Genomic DNA, 18772 nt, shown 5'->3' with positions numbered 1-18772 from the left:
TTCCCCTTTCCAATTCTAATAGCCACCCTTTAGAGCAAAGGAAACAAATCGACATCTTCATGTTTAAAAAAAAAATTCTATATTTTTCCTAGAGTACGTTAAATATATTGTTCATCCTTATAAAATAAAATTAGTAAATTTGGTTTTTATCTCTATAAACACAAAATCACATTTTTTTCATACTCTAAATATTTTCTATTTTGTTTTTAGTCTCTCATCACCAATTTATGTTTATGTTCATCTTAATCAGGGTCGATCCTGACTATTTGGAGGTCTAATTTAAATATTAAAAATAGACTCCTAATAAAAAACATGTTAAAAAATTTAAAAAATATATCATTTATTTAAATTATAAGTAACATAAGAAACATCAATAATGAATTGATTCAGCGGTAAGCGTTTTGGTTCCCTTAAACATGTGGTCACATATTCGATTTCATGGCTCATGCGTATGGAAATCATTCGGTTGGGAGGGGAGAAAATTCTTAATCAAGAAACATGTAATTTTTTTTACTTGATTAGGATATCTTTTTTTATTAAACATATGATATTTTATTAAACATTGGTAATATATAAGCATTATTATAAGACCTCAAAATTAATCTATTGAGTACATTTGATATTTTATAAACACTAACAATATATAATTATTATTATTATATTACTTCAACATTTTCAGTTGAGCCCCTCAAAATTTTGAGGCTCGATGTTGTCGCTCACTCTGCACCTCATAGGGACGGGCCTGATCTTAATGTCAATGTTTTGACCCCTTTTTTGTTCAAGACATGTCTATATATTATGTCTATATATTATATTAAACATATATAATTTCATATTATGTTAAAAAATATAAAAAAACATGTCAAAATTTTGTCCATTAGGATTAAAAACAAAATAGATCGATATTATTCTAAGGATAAAAACATTTGATTTTTTTTTTGTCAAGTAGGCATAATGACTAGAAATTTCATTCTTAAGGTGGATAAGTGAGATGACCGGGGTTCGAACCTCGGCCTCATACATATATAATACAATGTACATGCCAACTGAACTAAACTCACGGGATAACATGTGATTTTTTTGTTTTATAAGAACAAAAAGCAAAATTCGTTAATTTTATAAGATGAAAATGTCTGGAGTTCTCCCATAATGGTCGAACCTTCTTTGTTCTAGAGGTAATAATATTTTATCATCTAAAACATATGATTATGTATAATTTACCCGTCCATTGCGAGTTTAGGCGCTTAATCAAATAATTATCCTGCCTAACATCAACTCAAAACCCTTTGATATTCCTTTTATTTTTATCCTTCCAACAGATGCTATAGACGAGGACCCTTCATTTTCCTCCGCTCTTTTTCAACGCCAATGAATACTACTAACCTTTAACAAATGCACGGCTAACAACAATTTTGTGGAGTGTTCTTTCACTTTTTTTATTTATATTTTTGTCCCTTAATCAAATTAATTAATCATAGGTTTACTATTTTATTCCATAATTTTTTTATTTCATTTTGGTCCTTAAGCTATAAACATTATACAATTTGATCCTTTATTTTTTTATTTCATTTTGCTCTATTAACTTTGAATAATCGACACTTTAATCCTTTAAGTAACTAAATTTTGACAATTTAATCCTTCTAACCATTAAGTTTAAGCCAAAATTGCATTTAAGCCAAAAAAAATCTTTCTAATTTAAACTTTGTGCAAGATATTTTTAGTAATTAGAGTTTGTACTATTATTCATCAAGAGCATTGATATATATGGAGGAGGGAAGAAGAGAAGAGAGAAAGTCACAAAGAATATAATTTTTCTTATTTACTAAGAGTTCACTTTACATGATGCATAAGATCTATTTATTGATAAATATAATGGGTCAATAACATGGGTCAATAATTTATATGGAAACCCACTAATATTCATAACAAAATTATATTTTTTTAAAAATTAATTTTTTTCTTTCTTAAAATTTAAAATGATTAAATTGTTAGTTTTTTTTTTTTAACATTTTTATGTTGTAAATGTAATCTATCAATTGTTATAAAATAAATATACTCTCTCAATTCACACCATGGAAATAATTGAGTTCAAAGTATTAAATGAACAAAAATCACGTCCAGCCAACCATTGTGTGACACGTGTCCTACGTTTAAAAAGCAAATTTTTCTCTCTCCAGGGTATAATCCAGTGTGGCGCACGCGCTGGAATCTAATGGATCAGGATGATCTGGGCTGTCGGATTGATCAGACAGTCTTGATGAGATCAGATCTTGGCTGTCTGATGGAAATCAACGGTCTGTAACCATGGTCTTTCGGTACGCGCGCGACACTGGATCCGCGTCTATTAATGGGTATTTTGGTTAATTAATTAAAAAGAATAGGTATTTTGGTCCAATTGAAAAGGTGCACCTTGCTAACTTAGACCTAACTAGGGTCTAAGTTAGAAAACCCATATATATATAAATCACATTCAATAAGTTGAGTTTGGTTTTTTCTTTCTCATTAACAATATTTTTAGCAAGGATGACTGCTGCTATAATTCTTATTGAAAAGAATAAAAAATATACCAAAATAAAAAAACAAAACAACTTGCGAGTGCACTAATGAGACCCATAAAAAAATTAATTTAAAATTACACAATTAAGATACAATATAATACATCTTTTCACACTTATAAATAATATAAGAGATCATTTTTTTTAACGGAATATTATAAGAGATCATTAAAAACTATATTAATTGTCTTTAAAATATATTTTTGAGCTAAAATATATATAAAAATAAAAAATCAATTATATAAACCAATACAAAATTTCATATTTCTAAATAACCCTCTTATTTTTAATATAAACTAATATTAAACCTATCTATTTCACTATATTTTAAAATATTATCTATCATTTAATTATATATAATGATACTTATCATAATTATTATTTTTCATTTATGAAAATATTTTAAATGTGCATTTTAATCGAGCCCGTGCAACGCACAGGTTTATTTCTAGTATGAAAGAATGGTAGTTTAAAAGTTGGTATGACAAAGTTAGTTTTTTTTTTAAAAAAAATAATAGCACAATAGTAATTATCCTAAATATTCCTAATTAAATTTATAATTTTTTTATTAAAAAACTAGTTTAAAGATGGTCCATTGACTTTTATGCGATATTTGAGTTTTTTTTGAAAGAAAACGATATTTGAGTTTGTCACTAATATTAATGTAAAAAATTTATTTAAAATTAAAAATTAAAAATTTTGTTATATAATATTGTTAAAATATAAGTGGAAATATTGTGTTAATTATTTCTTGTAAACTTATTTATTCAGTTTTTTATATTTCAGTAACAAATAATGGTCCCGTGTGTATTTTTAATAAAAAATTAGAAATTTTATTAGTAATATTTAGGGCAATTTACTAAGTTTGATACTAATTAACTTTATTATATGGTTAGGAGAAAACTTTGTAGTAATATTTTTTTTTTGTTTATAAAAAAAAATTGTTTATGTTTCTTTTCTTTATTTTGATGAAAAATATTGTTTACGTTTTTTTTATAGAGTATTTTTTTTATTCTATAACTTTTTTTAATTAACTAAACTTTCTATAATTTCTTTTTTCTTATTTTTATGGATAGATTGTTCTATTTTTTTTATCTATAATTTGTTTTGTTCCTATTTTTAAGCATATCATCTAAAAAAAGAATATCTATTACAATATATAAAAAGAATATCTATTAGAACTAGAATTCACAACAACAAAATTGTATTATATGACTTCACTTGTATTATATAATGATGCTTTAAAGTGCCAAACCTGGTACCACTCAAACCTAATAATCAGATCAAAGTCGTAATCATACTTAAAGTACCCATATCTTATTCCCACTCAAACCAATCATATGTTACTTTTTGTTTAATTTTTAAAACAACTTTTAAAGCACCTAACAAAAAATTGACCAAACGTACCATAATTATGAGCACCAACAACCATATCTTCTTATTCCAATACTATGAGGTCACTCACACACTCGCATTGGTTTCGTGTCGTGACTCGTGACGTGACCTTTGGATGATCATCACGGACCTCTATTTTTATTGCTCAAAATGTTATGTCATTTGTTTTGTTTTGTTTTGTATAGTAACTAGCATCTAACTACTAACCAATTGGACACATCACACATGCATACCATATTTTTGAGAAACATTAATCTTTGGTAATTTTAGTGACTAGTACTACTTTATCATAGAAATGTAATAATCCACCCACCCACACCTATATGATTTTGACATGTCTTTAAGTGCAAGAGAAAGGTGATATAGACATATATCAATATTGCTACGGAAAGGACAATGTTAGGCATCTCAAAATCCTATTAACTGAACTCGCTCTCAAACTTCAAATCAAATGCAAACCCCTTTTTTACTTTTAGCTAATACAGACAACTTGTCTGGGGACCAAATAATATGTCCAACTAATCTTTACAGATATTGTCTCTTTTTAGGGCAACTGAATGATCATGAAATTTAGATTAATTTAATTGACTAAGAAACATTGGTATCACAAAAGAGTGCTTACAAAAGTTCGTCATTTTGTTATAGCTGTTTTTGGAGTTAATAATTAGGGAGGTTCATCGTTTTGAATGCAGATCTTGTATTATATAAAACAGAACGCCGTAGCAGACATGAAAATCGAGATTTGCATTTATAACTTGATGCATCATTTTCTTTGGTTTGTTCTTATATTTCAATTCCAACTGTTGTTTAACCACTTGAAGCATACGTCAAAATTATTGAAGTCATGTTAAAACAATCTGAACCGGTGTTAATTGTCTCAATGCTTAAAAATTATTCTTAGCTTGTAAAGTCCAAATTTGGAGAAGTGGTTTGATTACGACCTCGTCATTGTCCAGTTTACTTTTATTTTTGACAAAAAAATAGTCAAATTTTGTGAATATTTATGTTTGTTATTTTCAATATTTAATAGTCAATTTTTGTGAATAAAACAGGTAACGTTTATTATGTAATGAACAAACTTAAATAACAAATTAAATGAACAAACTTAATACTTCATTTATATAATTCAAATTTGTACATTCACACAAAAAAAATACATAACATAACACTCAACCAAATAAAAAAAATACATAACAAACACCTAAAATAAAAAACACCAAAGCAATCTGAGGAGAAAGCTGTGGAGGCTGTCCTGAGCGGAGAGGGGGGGGGGGGAGGAGGAGGAGGAGGAGGAGGAGGAGGAGGAGGAGGTGGAGGTGGAGGAGGAGGAGGAGGAGGAGGGGGAGAAACATCACCGCTGCCAAACATCTCAACAGGTAATAAAACCTTTGAGATGGCATATATGGCAATGGGAGATTTGAAATAAACCGTGTTCTTGACTACGGCTTCAACAGCTCCCATTCTTATCATCACCGTAGAGGTCTGACCCACCGAAATGTTAAGATGGTATAAGGAAAGCCCCATGGCTTCACTTGCAAGGGTGGGAGGGGAGAATGTATTCAATGCCCGGAGGAAATCAGGAGGAAGGTACTGTCTCACGACATGTGCCTTCATCAAAATATATAAAAGTGATACACTTATAGAATCAAGCTTAGAATTTACCCGGTCGGTAAAGGCGGCGTCCACTGGAATAAACAGTGTGAACGCCGAACGTGCTTCTAATTCTAAATCAAGTTTTAAATCCGAAAAGATTCCGGCAGTTACGTGTAGGCTGTCCCCCGCCCCCGCCGCTGTTTGTTTCGTCATGACCTCACTGACATTGAGGCCAGACGCGACGGACAGTGCTGGGCAGAATAACATGGAAATAAAAATAAAAATGGGAAGGGTGAAGGTTGAAGAAGAGGCCATATTTAAAAAATTCTAAATTTAAAATGGAAAAAATTCTACCTACTTAAAAAAAAAAAACTCAACTGAAGGACTACAAGAAGAAGAGTGAATGATAGACCAAAGAGTGATAATCCCAAGAGCTTTTGATTCACACCAATTTCGATTCTTTTGATGAAATTGAAATCTACCCTTTTTTTTTAATCCTGTTCAAATTACATAAACACCTCCATTAATCAAACCATAAATAAAGCACAATACAAAAATCATTAACAACCATACAAAAATATCATAACCACATTTCTTTTTATTATCAGAGTATGCAAAAATATGTTTAAATCACATATGAAATAGAACAGTCGAGAAATGCAACTTAATTTATTTATTTTTGGGTGCCAACTTTAATTAAAAAGAAAATAATTATTTTTTGATAAAAATCAAAGAAATTAAATGGATATGTTCATATTTTTTTGAAAAGGAAAAATATAATGGATATGTTTATAATTATATGAAGAAAAAACTTGATTAAAAGAAAAGGGTAGGTAAAATTCAAACCTTTGTTGTTATAGCTTATGGAGAAGTGTATATATTTGAGCTATGAATTGAAGTCTTACTCCGAGAAAAAGAGATAGCACTAACTTGTTAATGAAAAATGAATAATGATGGGTCTATCTTAGTGGTTATATAGAAGTTTGGTATTCAAATACGTGTCAAAGGTGAGAGAGAAAGTAAAAGGGATGGTCTTTGAATTCCACAAGGAATTTTCTCAACACTTTCTAATAAGGAAAAAAAAAATATAAAGCTATAAAGTTCCAAATTTAATTACTTGTGTGAATACTTTACAAATAAAATGATAGTCCAATTCAAATAGTAACCTCTAAGTTTATAAAAAGAAGTTGAAGACTTTGTAACCTCTAAGTTTATATAATAATTTATTGATACTTCACTAACTGTTTATTGTTATGATATTAATGCCCTTTCATATTCATGACCATGACTATGAGCCATGCTTGACTCTCTCACTCCCCTCCTCACACTTGAATAATTTTATATTATCTATTAATAACTTTATATTACTTTGGTAAAAAAATTCTATATTACAATATATCAATATTAAAAAGTGTGAGTCATGCGAAGAAAGATAGAGATTACTTGATCAACTCTTTCCAATATGTACCGATTTTCTTTTTTTTTCCCATAATATGATGGTATATGTATTGTTAATTGATTGTAAATGGTCTAAAGTATTTAAGCATGGGAGGATGGAGCCACAACATCATCATCACATATTTTTAATTGGAAATCAATAATTTTGAAAATAAAAAAAGAACGGAGAAGGACCACATATATCAGTTTTGGTGTAAAAACAGCCGGTGCCCAAACAAAGTGTACAAAATTTCCCTTTTTTCACATAATAATTGAATAGATGAGTGCATGCATACGTGAATGAACCTGAAATACACAATAATGAATTAATGGGTCCCCATCCCCATCCCCACATAGGTGAAAATGAAAACATAAATAAATAAAACTAGCAAATGAATTAATGGAAGAGATCCTAGCGAATGAATTAAAACAAGTGAAATCTATTTTATTTTCTCACAAATTTTTTACAACAGTTTGATTGAGTTTTGTGCAAAATAATTTTTTATTAATAATATCCATTCTAGCTTTTGTAAATATATTATTTTTAAAATTTTATTTTACTAAATTCTTAAAACCAATAACAAAGTTGAGATAAACAACAAATTAGAAACTAGACTAGAAGGTGAAAAATTATATTTTATATATATATATATATATATATATATATATAAGTGAATTAGGAAGTGAATGAGAACTGTATGCAATATTAAGAAAAAAGATAAAAAAATAATTCAACCTTCGGTCCACTCTCCATGGTAACCCGAAGGCATATGTAATAATTTTCCACCATAGAAACTATATTATTAGTTTGGATATTTGACTTTAAGATAAGGGTGAAAAAGAAAAAGGAGATGGTGAATGTTGTGGTCAGCAAAGTAGTCATAAAAGAGAGATTCACATCCAAGTATGTAACAATAATTCTATAGAGAATATTCTTATCAAAAAAAAAAAAAAAAAATTCTATAGAGAATAGAAAATACTTTTTAAATATAACATGAATAATTTGTTGTATATTTTATATATTATAATTTATTTTAAAGTTATTTAATATTATTTTAATATATAGTTTTAAAATGATTAAAATTATTATTAATGACTTGTTAAATGTGGTTTTACTTAGTTAATAAACATATGTTTTTCCGTTACTAATAAGTTGTTAATATCCACTTATTCCTAGTTAATAGCCATATGATGGCAATAATGAAAAAAGGTTTATAAAATTGTCGCTTAAGAAAGGTGGGTGCCATTGAAGCTAGCATACTCACGAGTTTTAACAAATAACTATCCTCTCCTCTTTTGTTTTCATATGTGACCTAAATTTAGAGAAATTATTTTAATCTTTATGAGAAAATTGAGGTGTTATCTTTCTGGATTGCATCACCGGTATCTATTATTTCTTGCTAGTTCTGTCACCTCGGATATGAAACATATCCGGGAAGGACCTGTTGAATCCTGGGGGATTTGCGCTTATGAGGCGGATAAATCCTTAAGGACAGTGCGATCAGCACGCCTCAGGTATTGTTCGATGGTTCACTATTTTGCAGGTCATTCATGATTTTGAACGTTCATGGCTGCTTATGTTGCGGTGGTTGACGAAATCAATAAAGATAAGTTTCTATAATATCTATTCTTATTTTTATGTTATTGGTTATTTGATTACTTATATAAATATATGTGGTTTATTATTCTGATTAGGTCCAATTTTTTACAACAATCTTAAAGATTTATTAATGAATTTTGTTTGTGCCCTAATTTTGAATTCGTCTCGGAGAATGGCTTTGTTTAAAGTACCGTGTGAGTGTGACCGTCGGCTGTGCCTAGGAAGTTTTGTCACAATTGCAAGAGTCGTAATTCACTTGAGGAATAATTTGACCGTCCTAATTTGAGTCAAGGAATACTCCAGGTTACATATTTCTATTACTTAGACATATAAATATATATAGTGTTATGATATCATGCAATTCTTAGTTTCGTGTGCAAATGTTTGTCTAAATGATTCTAACATATACTTTTCACAAGGTTTGAGATATTGGCATTTTTTTATAATTTGAACATAAAGAATTTTGAGACACACGATCTCTAGGATGCTTCCTAACATATACCAATTATATTTTGGAAATTATATGCAACCATTTTGCATCTATGAATGTTTTGTTAGAATATTTCCTTTCACAGTTTTATTGATACAGGGGCTTATCTCATACTGTCAAAATTTATTTTGACTATAATTGAGGAGTTTATGCATAAGTTTTTCTGTGACGGTTTGAACTTTGATTTCTAAATTCGGTGGTTAACATTTTATTGTGTTAATTAAACAGTTTAATATTATATTGTTCATTATTGTTATTCAAGGGAAGTGATGTAGTAATATTTGTTATCACTGAAGCATGTAAATTTAGAGAGTTGAAAGCAAATTGATATGTTTTATCGAGAAATTTCATGACTTTGAGGTATTCATATAGATACCTATATACTAAGTGTGATAAAAAAAAAATTGTCGCTTAGAAACATTCTAAGTAGACCTGAACATAAATGTGATTCATGAAATATTTTTGAGATACCATAAACTATAATATAGTATATTGTGGATTATCCATTGTATTAAAATAATACAATGATGTTTAGAGAAAATTGTGGATTATCCATTGTATATAATACAATGATGTTTAGTGAAATTAATTTATGAGAAAATATATCACAATATAATGTGCGCAATTATAAATTGTTCTTATTGAGGGGGCACTGTCACTTGAAATAATTCAAATACACTTGAATAAAATTCACCTATGTTATCAAATGTGGGGGTGTTGTCGCTTGAAAACTAGCTTTCAAGTAGACCTGATTTATAAATCTAATCGTAGATTTAATTTCCCCCTTTTATGGAGATGTTGTCGCTTAGAATTTATCTAAGTAGACCTGATGAATTATATTATAAATGTCGATTTGACAATATGTGTTATATTATTTATAGTGGATGAGCCAGTGTATTAAAATAATACAATGATGTTAATCGGATATAAGAGCCGATGAAAATAAAATCGATAAGTGAATTTATTGTGAGGAACAAGTTTATTGTTATAGACTTGAATAAATATTATATGAGATTAATTGACTTCGAGACGTCTTAATCAATATTACTTGATGGAAGAAAATTATGTCTTCATCATTTTTGTATAAAGTAGCTGCTAAACAAAGCCCCTGGGAAGAAATAATTTTGTGACATATCAAGGGGAATTGAACTTTAGCCATTTGAAATCAACAAGTGATAGGAACCCAACCATTGTGATTGGAGATCCCATGAATAAGGTTCATATGGGTAAGAACAAGTTACTTGTTAGATCTGCTAGCACCAAAAATTAATTAATTAATTTTTGTTTAGTCATTTTCCTATGGTGTGAGTGAGAAAGTGCTAGATACTGCATTATTAAGAGGGTAAGCAATAAAGCTTTTAATGATTTTTATATCCCTTATGGGTGGTGTATGATTTGCAGCATACACTTGATGAAATCACCTATATGAGTGTCAAGTGGGGCCGCTTGTATGAGATCTTGGCGAAATCTCTAGAGCACTCATGAAAGAATCCAGGCACGCGCACGGCCTATTCGCGCAACACAGCGGCTACAGCAAGAACTGTGGGGTGTAATGCGATTGGTAGACCGCTAACATACGCTAAGTTTCATTGGTTCATATAGCTTGCTACACCAATGTTACTGTGTGTTAACTACTATCAGTCTAGCACTGGTTCATATAGTTTGCTACACCAGTTTGATGCATTACATCAATGATGTTAATCCGGGAAATGTTTTTTTGAGTATTCTTTTATACTTTAAAATAAATTGTGGGGGATTGTTGTATATTTTATATATTATAATTTATTTTAAAGTTATTTAATATTATTTTAATATATAGTTTTAAAATGATTAAAATTATTATTAATGACTTGTTAAATGTGGTTTTACTTAGTTAATAAACATGTGTTTTTCCGTTACTAATAAGTTGTTAATATCCACTTATTCATAGTTAATAGCCATATGATGGCAATAATGAAAAAAGGTTTATAAAATTGTGGCTTAAGAAAGGTGGGTGCCATTGAAGCTAGCATACTCACGAGTTTTAACAAATAACTATCCTCTCCTCTTTTGTTTTCATATGTGACCTAAATTTAGATAAATTATTTTAATCTTTATGAGAAAATTGAGGTGTTATCTTTCTGGATTGCATCACCGGTATCTATTATTTCTTGCTAGTTCTGCCACCTCGGATATGAAACATATCCGGGAAGGACCTGTTGAATCCTGGGGGATTTGCGCTTATGAGGCGGATAAATCCTTAAGGACAGTGCGATCAGCACGCCTCAGGTATTGTTCGATGGTTCACTATTTTGCAGGTCATTCATGATTTTGAACGTTCATGGCTGCTTATGTTGCGGTGGTTGACGAAATCAATAAAGATAAGTTTCTATAATATCTATTCTTATTTTTATGTTATTGGTTATTTGATTACTTATATAAATATATGTGGTTTATTATTCTGATTAGGTCCATTTTTTTACAACATAATGTACCACATATGATTCATTCCACTTTGTATTCTTTCCTTTGTAAAAGTGTTTAATACTTTATATTAGGGGTGAAGGAACCCGTGCCGTTGTTTAATACTTCATCAGTGGAGGCTGGGACCTCTCAATAGGCTGACTAAAAAGAACGGTCCAACCCATCACGGTCCATTCAACATTAAGACTTATATTAAACATGACAAGTAATTGTATTTGATATTATACCCTTTTAATTATATTTTAAATAAATAATTAAAGTAAATCCAAAATATTAAACATATTTTAGTTTTTATTTGTTAACCATTTCATTGAATCAATTGAACAATGATGATAATCAATTATAGTCCGGTTGTTCTAAAGTACTCCTTTTTTGAGGCGGGTTCTAGTGTAGGTAAGTGGAACATGTCTCTCACCCATGAGAGATTAATTTAACCGGGTATTATAGGTTGTTCCGGTTATAATTATTTTTTTGGAATTTAATATATTGTAATAATTATAGTTGCCAATTGCCATAATTATTATTACTATTACAGATTAACATAATAACAAAAACACCCTTTTAGAAATATTCAACTTTGTTAGGAACAAGTTCGACTCATTGTGGGTTGTTAATTGTTGCAATGATGAAAAACAGGGGAATGGTGGTGATGGTGAAGTTCTTGAATTTGTTTATACTTGCATGCTTGAGAATCTAAAACATCCTTTTTTTTTTTTTTCTTTTTCTTAAGATCTAATTTCTCCTCTTCACTTGAATGCTACCTCCATGAAAACGATGGTTCTTGTTTTTTAAAGCTGAGTTCGAAACAAAATTGCTAGATTGTGAATGCGTTGTTGAGATTTTTTATGGTGATTGGAAAATTGAGATTTTAGGAAGATGCATGTGAGGGAAGGTAAGGATCTGTGAGATCTGATTTTGAGGAATGTGTAGAACAAGGGGGAGATAATTAAAGAGAATTTGGGAAGAACAAGCAAGAGTTGAAGAGTTTTTGAAGATGAAGGAAATAACTATTTTTTATGGAGATGAGTTTAACTAAGAAACTTTCAGAACATTGGGATAATTTTTTATTTTCTGGGTTTATTTTACTAAGATGATGAAGCTATGAATGTGGGAAATAAATTAGATGCAGCCATTTTTCCGTACATATGTGCATTTATAATATATGTGGTCGTACGATTAAGATCTAATGGTCTACAAAATACAGATTTATGTTTATTTAATAATTCTAGATATACTGTTCTTAAATCAAGACCGTCCGATCAAGATCGAACGGTCAAAAACTTATGGCTTTTTGAATGCTGCAAATTTATGACTGCACACAATCTAGGTTCGTAAATGTGTGAGGAAGGAAGAAAATTAACTTAAAATGGGTTTAAATATATTTTTATTCATCATAAATATCTCAAATTTCGTTTTTAGTACCTAGAAATTTTTTAACAAGTTTTGGTCTTCAAATATTTTTTCGTCCTAATTTTTTGTCCCTACTTTCAAGTCAGTTGATATGTAACATTTAAAATTTTAAATGTTTTTTTACGATCATGCTTAGTACATTATAAAAATATTTCTTACACGTAAACAAAAAAAAAAGAATTCTTGCACAAGTTTAATTTTTTTTTTTTTTTTTGTGGATAGGGATGATTTTCTTTAACAAAAGATAATTAAATATCAATTTTTAAGTTTTTGCACTTAAGAAAACATTTAGTTCATTTTTTTGTTGAAAAATTATAAATTTTTGTGGGAGAGATTCCTTTCGTTTGGTTTACAATGTTGTCATTCAGGATCGAACATAAACACTCATAGATACTATCCAAATTCTTCACCACTAAACCAAACCTAGTGATTTTGTAGGACAATGTAACATTTCCATCCAAACTATTTGTCTAATTGTGGCTTATGATATCTAGTTTACAAAAGATGGCCGGCAAGTCTCAACTAATGTGACTTACTATAACTAAGAAATCTAAATTTTATCATTTGAAGCGTTCAATCTCAATTAATTGGACTAACAGTCAACTAGTAATTCAAATTTCATCAATTTAACAACGGTTCAATCTAAACTATATTGACTAATCATGACATAGATACATATTTTCTATGAAAAATCATAAAGTCTCAATTAATTTGGTCAACGATTTAACCTAAATCAAATTTTTTTTATTCAAGATGTTCAATTTAACCTAATTGGACTAACAATCACTTTGAAATTTGAAATTTGAAATTAAAAAATGTAATAGTTCAATCTAAACTAGTTTAACTAATTATCAAAATTTGAATTTCTAATTGATTGTTAGTCTATTATATGAGAATGAGCGACCTAATTGAGAATTTGAATTACTTAGTCACAATGAGTTCAATTAGGTTGGCTCAAGTTTATGGTGTTCGACTGTATCACCAAAAAAATAATTTAATATGATATGCTCGACTCAACTCAATTGAGACTTGATGATCCTTTTAGAGGAACTACTTTTCTGAAGTCCCCCAATTACTTCAAATTGAACCGTTGAATTTTTGAAATTAAAAATCCTAATTATTTGTTAATCCAACAACACATTACTACCTTTGTTCTTAAATATAAGACCACGTTGACTAAATCACGGGTATTAAGAAATTTTGTAGTAAGAGATGTAAATTTTTATTGATAGTGGATATTGCTTTTACAATTTTAATATTTAAGAGATATAATTTATTTATGTTTTATCAAGGTATTTATTGTAAGGTGTAGAAAAATAGGTAGAATAACTAGGGGTATATTTGGTAAAGTAATAATTAATGTGGTTGAAAATTTAAAGAGAGTCTTATAAAAAGGACAAAAAAAATTCCCAAAAGGGTTTTATAATTAGGGACGGAGGTGGTATTTATTTGTTTATTTTAAAGTATTATATGAAATATTTTGCTGGATTAAATAATTTTAGGTTTAATTATTATTTTGATCCCTAAAAAAAAATTGTTTCACATTATTGATCCCTTAAAGAATAAATTTTTTACTTTAATCCTTTAAAGACATATCGGTTAACCAAAAAGTCATTTCTTTTTTTTTTGTCAAGTAGTCTAATGACAAGACTCACACATATAAATGTGGAGAAACGTGGAATCTGGGGTTTGACCCCGACCACTCCAATAATATTCATGGTAGCTACCATTTGAGCTACACTTATGGGATACCAAAAATGTCACAGGACACCAAAAATGTCAATTCTATTAAATTTTAGCCTCAAATATATAAGATGAATCAACACTATAAATAATCCACCATATATTTATTTTACTTTCTTCCATTTCACCTTTCATCTTCGTCACCGTATCCATAAGAAAAAAAAAAAAAACTTCCCTATAATATTACTAAAGTCACTATAAAAATAGGGTTAAATTCATAATAATCATGATAATCCCTAATGGACAAAAATTTGAAATTTTTTTATAAATATGATGAACTTATATTAGCTTAACATAATAAAAGAATTATAACATTGACATTAAAATGAATATAAATTGATCATTAGAGACTAAAAATAAAACCCAAATTTTTTGGAATTAAAATATGTGATTTTATTTAATAAGGACAACAATCAAAATTTACTAATTTTATAGAGACAAAATATTTAACCTTAAATAATAGTAATATAATTAATTTACAATTGTTATTATTGTTACATTAAATTATTATTATTAAATTATTATTATTATTTTTTTATTATTATTATTGTTACATTAAATTAACATCTTACCAAAAAAAAATCCTTCTAACACTGACGAAACTGAAAAAAAGAACATGGAACAAACTTTGAGCTCCAAATCTTGATCAGGCAATAAAGAGTCTTTGCACACAATTTATTTGAGATTTTTCCTCTCTTTGATCTAGCTATGCGGTACTTTTATTGCTCAATTTTTCTGGATCTGTTTTGAAAGTGGAAAGATCTACTTTATTTGAGATTTTTCCTCTCCTTACTCATAATTCATGGAATTGGGTGGTGATTTTTTCTGGTTTTTGTTTTTTACTTTTGTACCCTCTTTGAGTTTTTTGGATCTGTTTTGAAAGTTTAAAGATCTACGAATGTGTGCAGTATCCTCTTTGAGATTTCTGGGTTTTTCTTAGTACCTTTTAAACTCCAAAATTGCCTTTGAAAATTTAAATCTTCTAAAAATCGCTCTAAAAACTAGAAATAAAATAGCAGATCTACATATTTAGGTTCAACATCAATAACATATTTGGGTTAAAAAAAAGGTCACAATTTTTTTTTCCCGTAAATTTTTATATTCCCAATTGAAAATGAAAATGGAAAAAAATACTAGATATATAATTTGTTAAAAGAAAACTAAAAAAATAAAATCTCATAAACTAAATGCTTCTAAATTTAATATATATATATATATATATATATATATATATATATATATATATATATAGTTTTGATTTTAAAAAACATTATTAAAAAAAAAAAGAAAACTTACAGCAGTAAAGTTAAATCATTTATTCATAAAAGTATAAAAGAAAAATAAATTAAAAAACCTACTAATACACTGTAGCAACAATTTGCCTATGATTCATCCACACCATTCATTGTTTATTCAACACATCTAGTGATGGAAAAGTACTCTTCACTAGTGGGAGATATGACATGCTTACCCACCTTAGAATCCGCCCTTTTTTGAAAACAATATACTAAAGAAATCCTATGATTCCTAGTTGCATTATTGATGTCTTCTTATAGTTTCTTTGTGTGTTCTCTCTTCTGTTTGGCCCATCATCAATTTATCTTTTTGAACTATTTTTGTTTTAAAATAAAATAAATAATAAGTAAAAGTAGATGACTCATTATTGAGTAGTGACTCATTGTTTCTAAAATATGGCATATTATTATGCCTGCATTTATCTGCATGTTTCTCCATTTCTTTGCAAATATAACATCAAGCATCCACCACCCCATGTGAAAGTAAGAAGGGAGATGCCACACTAAAGATTATGGAATAAGTGCTTGAAGTTGAAGTTAAAAGGAACTCACTTTACTTTTTTTTTTGGGAGACTTTTTTAACTTTATTTATTTTTTTCTTTGCAAAACTTGTTTGGTAATGTAAAAGACATTTTTTAATGAACTTTATTTGCAACATTTACTCATTCATATATTCATAATTAATGTGTTTATTTTATTTTTATGTCCAAACCTGCAACGTTCAATCTCATTTTATTTTTTAAAGATTAAAATATTTAAGTATTATCGTACGTAATTATTTTTAAAGTTATATAATATACATGTCTCAATAATATAAAATAATTACACAAACAGTGCATAAAAAATAAATTAAATACCGTCTTAATAAAAACTAATCAAAGCACAAGTTGTACAACGATTCGAGAAAATTTTGATTGTCAATTTTGTTTAGGATGAAAATCTCACTATAAGAGGTGACGTAATAAAACATAGTAGATGTTCCTTTGGGGACATCCAATAATAAAACAGAGTGTATATAATATTTTTTTTCACCATCAAACAATATCCGATCTATTGAATTGTCTAATCTGATTTGAAGGTCAGTTATAACATTACGTGATTCCAACTCCCTCCTAATCGCATTTGCAGGGAATCGAACAATATAACAAATTTTGTTTATGATGAAAACCACCAATCTAATCCTCATAAGCATAAGCAGGGACGGAGCAACATACAACCATGTGGGGGCTCATGCCTGCACAAAGTTTGGAGAACTTTTTTTTCTATATACATAGCATATGTTGACATTTGATTAGGCCCACATCTCTCTCATCCAATAGAAACTTAGTATTAGTTCAAAAGTTTCATATACTTTGACTACACCCACCACAAACCACACTCACTTTTTCATTCATCATCTAATAGAAAAAAGAAACAAATCAACCGACCTAATTTTCATTATTTTCTAATCTACTACCTTTATTCTTCTCACTTGCTGTTGTTATTGTGGTATTTTTATTTCTACCAATAAGCAATAGAAACTATATTCAATATAAAGTCAAGTTCAGAGCAATCATCAATTCCTAATCATTATACATTTGATGAATATAAAAATATAAAAATAGGTCCATTTCTAAAAAAAAAAAATTTGGAATATTTTTTGGAATTCGATTTAGAAAAGCTTCCTAATGATCCTGGGAAAAGCTTCCCAATGATCTTGGGTTAAGGCAAATCATAAGAGAAGTCGCAGAGAACAATTGTGATGTATATTTATACTCTAAAAATATATGTTCTTTCTAAAAAATAAATGGGTGTATTCGTGCATGTCAACAAATTTCTATATATATATATATATATATATATATATATATATATATATATATATATATATATATATATATATATCATGATGAGAAGGCATCGAATCAATTTTTTTACAATTACATATGACACAGTTTTCATTGTTCATCAATACGATTTATAATTAACAAAAAAAAATTGGCATAAAGGTGATTTATAATTGACATAAATGTTTACCAATTTAAAATTTAAAATTTAAAAATATGCAATCAATAAATCGTTTTTTACAGATAGCATAAATTAAGGGGTTGGGATATGGTGGAATGCTAGGTCGGTCAACATGTAATAATTGCGAATATTAATACACTAATTATCAAATCAAGGAGAAGAGAGAATTAATGCAAGCATGCCATGTGGAAGAAAGAAAAATATTAATACACTAATTATCAACATTGATCTTCGTTGAATTTAAATTACATACTTTATTTTATATAGAATTTTCAGACATATTCTAATTAAAACATACCTTAATTGTAAACCAAAAAATAATTGTTAAAACCGAAAATAATTCATTTGATGAAATTAATTTAATATGATAATTAATTGTTTTGTTTTTGACTAAGTGAGAATTAATTGTTAAATGAACAAGAGAAGAGAATCATTTTTAGAATGTCATGTGTACAAATTTCTTTGAAAAAATGGTCCCAAATATTATAATAATAGATTTTAATTTAATTCATTTTCATCTATTTTTCAATTTAATATGTTTATGATATTCAATTCTTTTTTTTTTCAATTATATATGATCACCTAAAATATCATATTTATATATACTATACATAGCATAGTATATTTTTTTTATGTCGTATATAATTCTTCACATTAATAATTTGCTAAATCATCTCAATTTTTTGTTACCAATTTTATCTCCCGTTATATACATCACCTCAATTTCAAATATTTTCTTTTAAATATTTCTTTTTTTTATCGTTGATTCCTTTTCTTTTTACTT

At 28.2% G+C, this 18772-nt stretch overlaps 1 protein-coding gene across 1 annotated transcript; it reads right to left on the bottom strand.

Annotated features, from left to right (window-relative positions):
* Positions 1–5090: 5090 nt before the first annotated feature.
* LOC123886008 (fasciclin-like arabinogalactan protein 4) lies at positions 5091–6587 on the bottom strand. Its single transcript, XM_045935346.1, has 2 exons — positions 6390–6587; positions 5091–6040 (listed from the first exon to the last, which is right to left on the bottom strand). The coding sequence occupies exon 2, from the start codon at positions 5856–5858 to the stop codon at positions 5091–5093; it is 768 nt and encodes a 255-aa protein (XP_045791302.1). The 5' UTR covers positions 5859–6040; positions 6390–6587.
* Positions 6588–18772: the final 12185 nt, after the last annotated feature.

The sequence above is a fragment of the Trifolium pratense genome, linkage group LG5, assembly GCF_020283565.1.
Source record: "Trifolium pratense cultivar HEN17-A07 linkage group LG5, ARS_RC_1.1, whole genome shotgun sequence".
Classification (NCBI taxonomy): Eukaryota; Viridiplantae; Streptophyta; class Magnoliopsida; order Fabales; family Fabaceae; genus Trifolium; species Trifolium pratense.
This window is presented reverse-complemented; position numbering and strand designations above follow the sequence as displayed.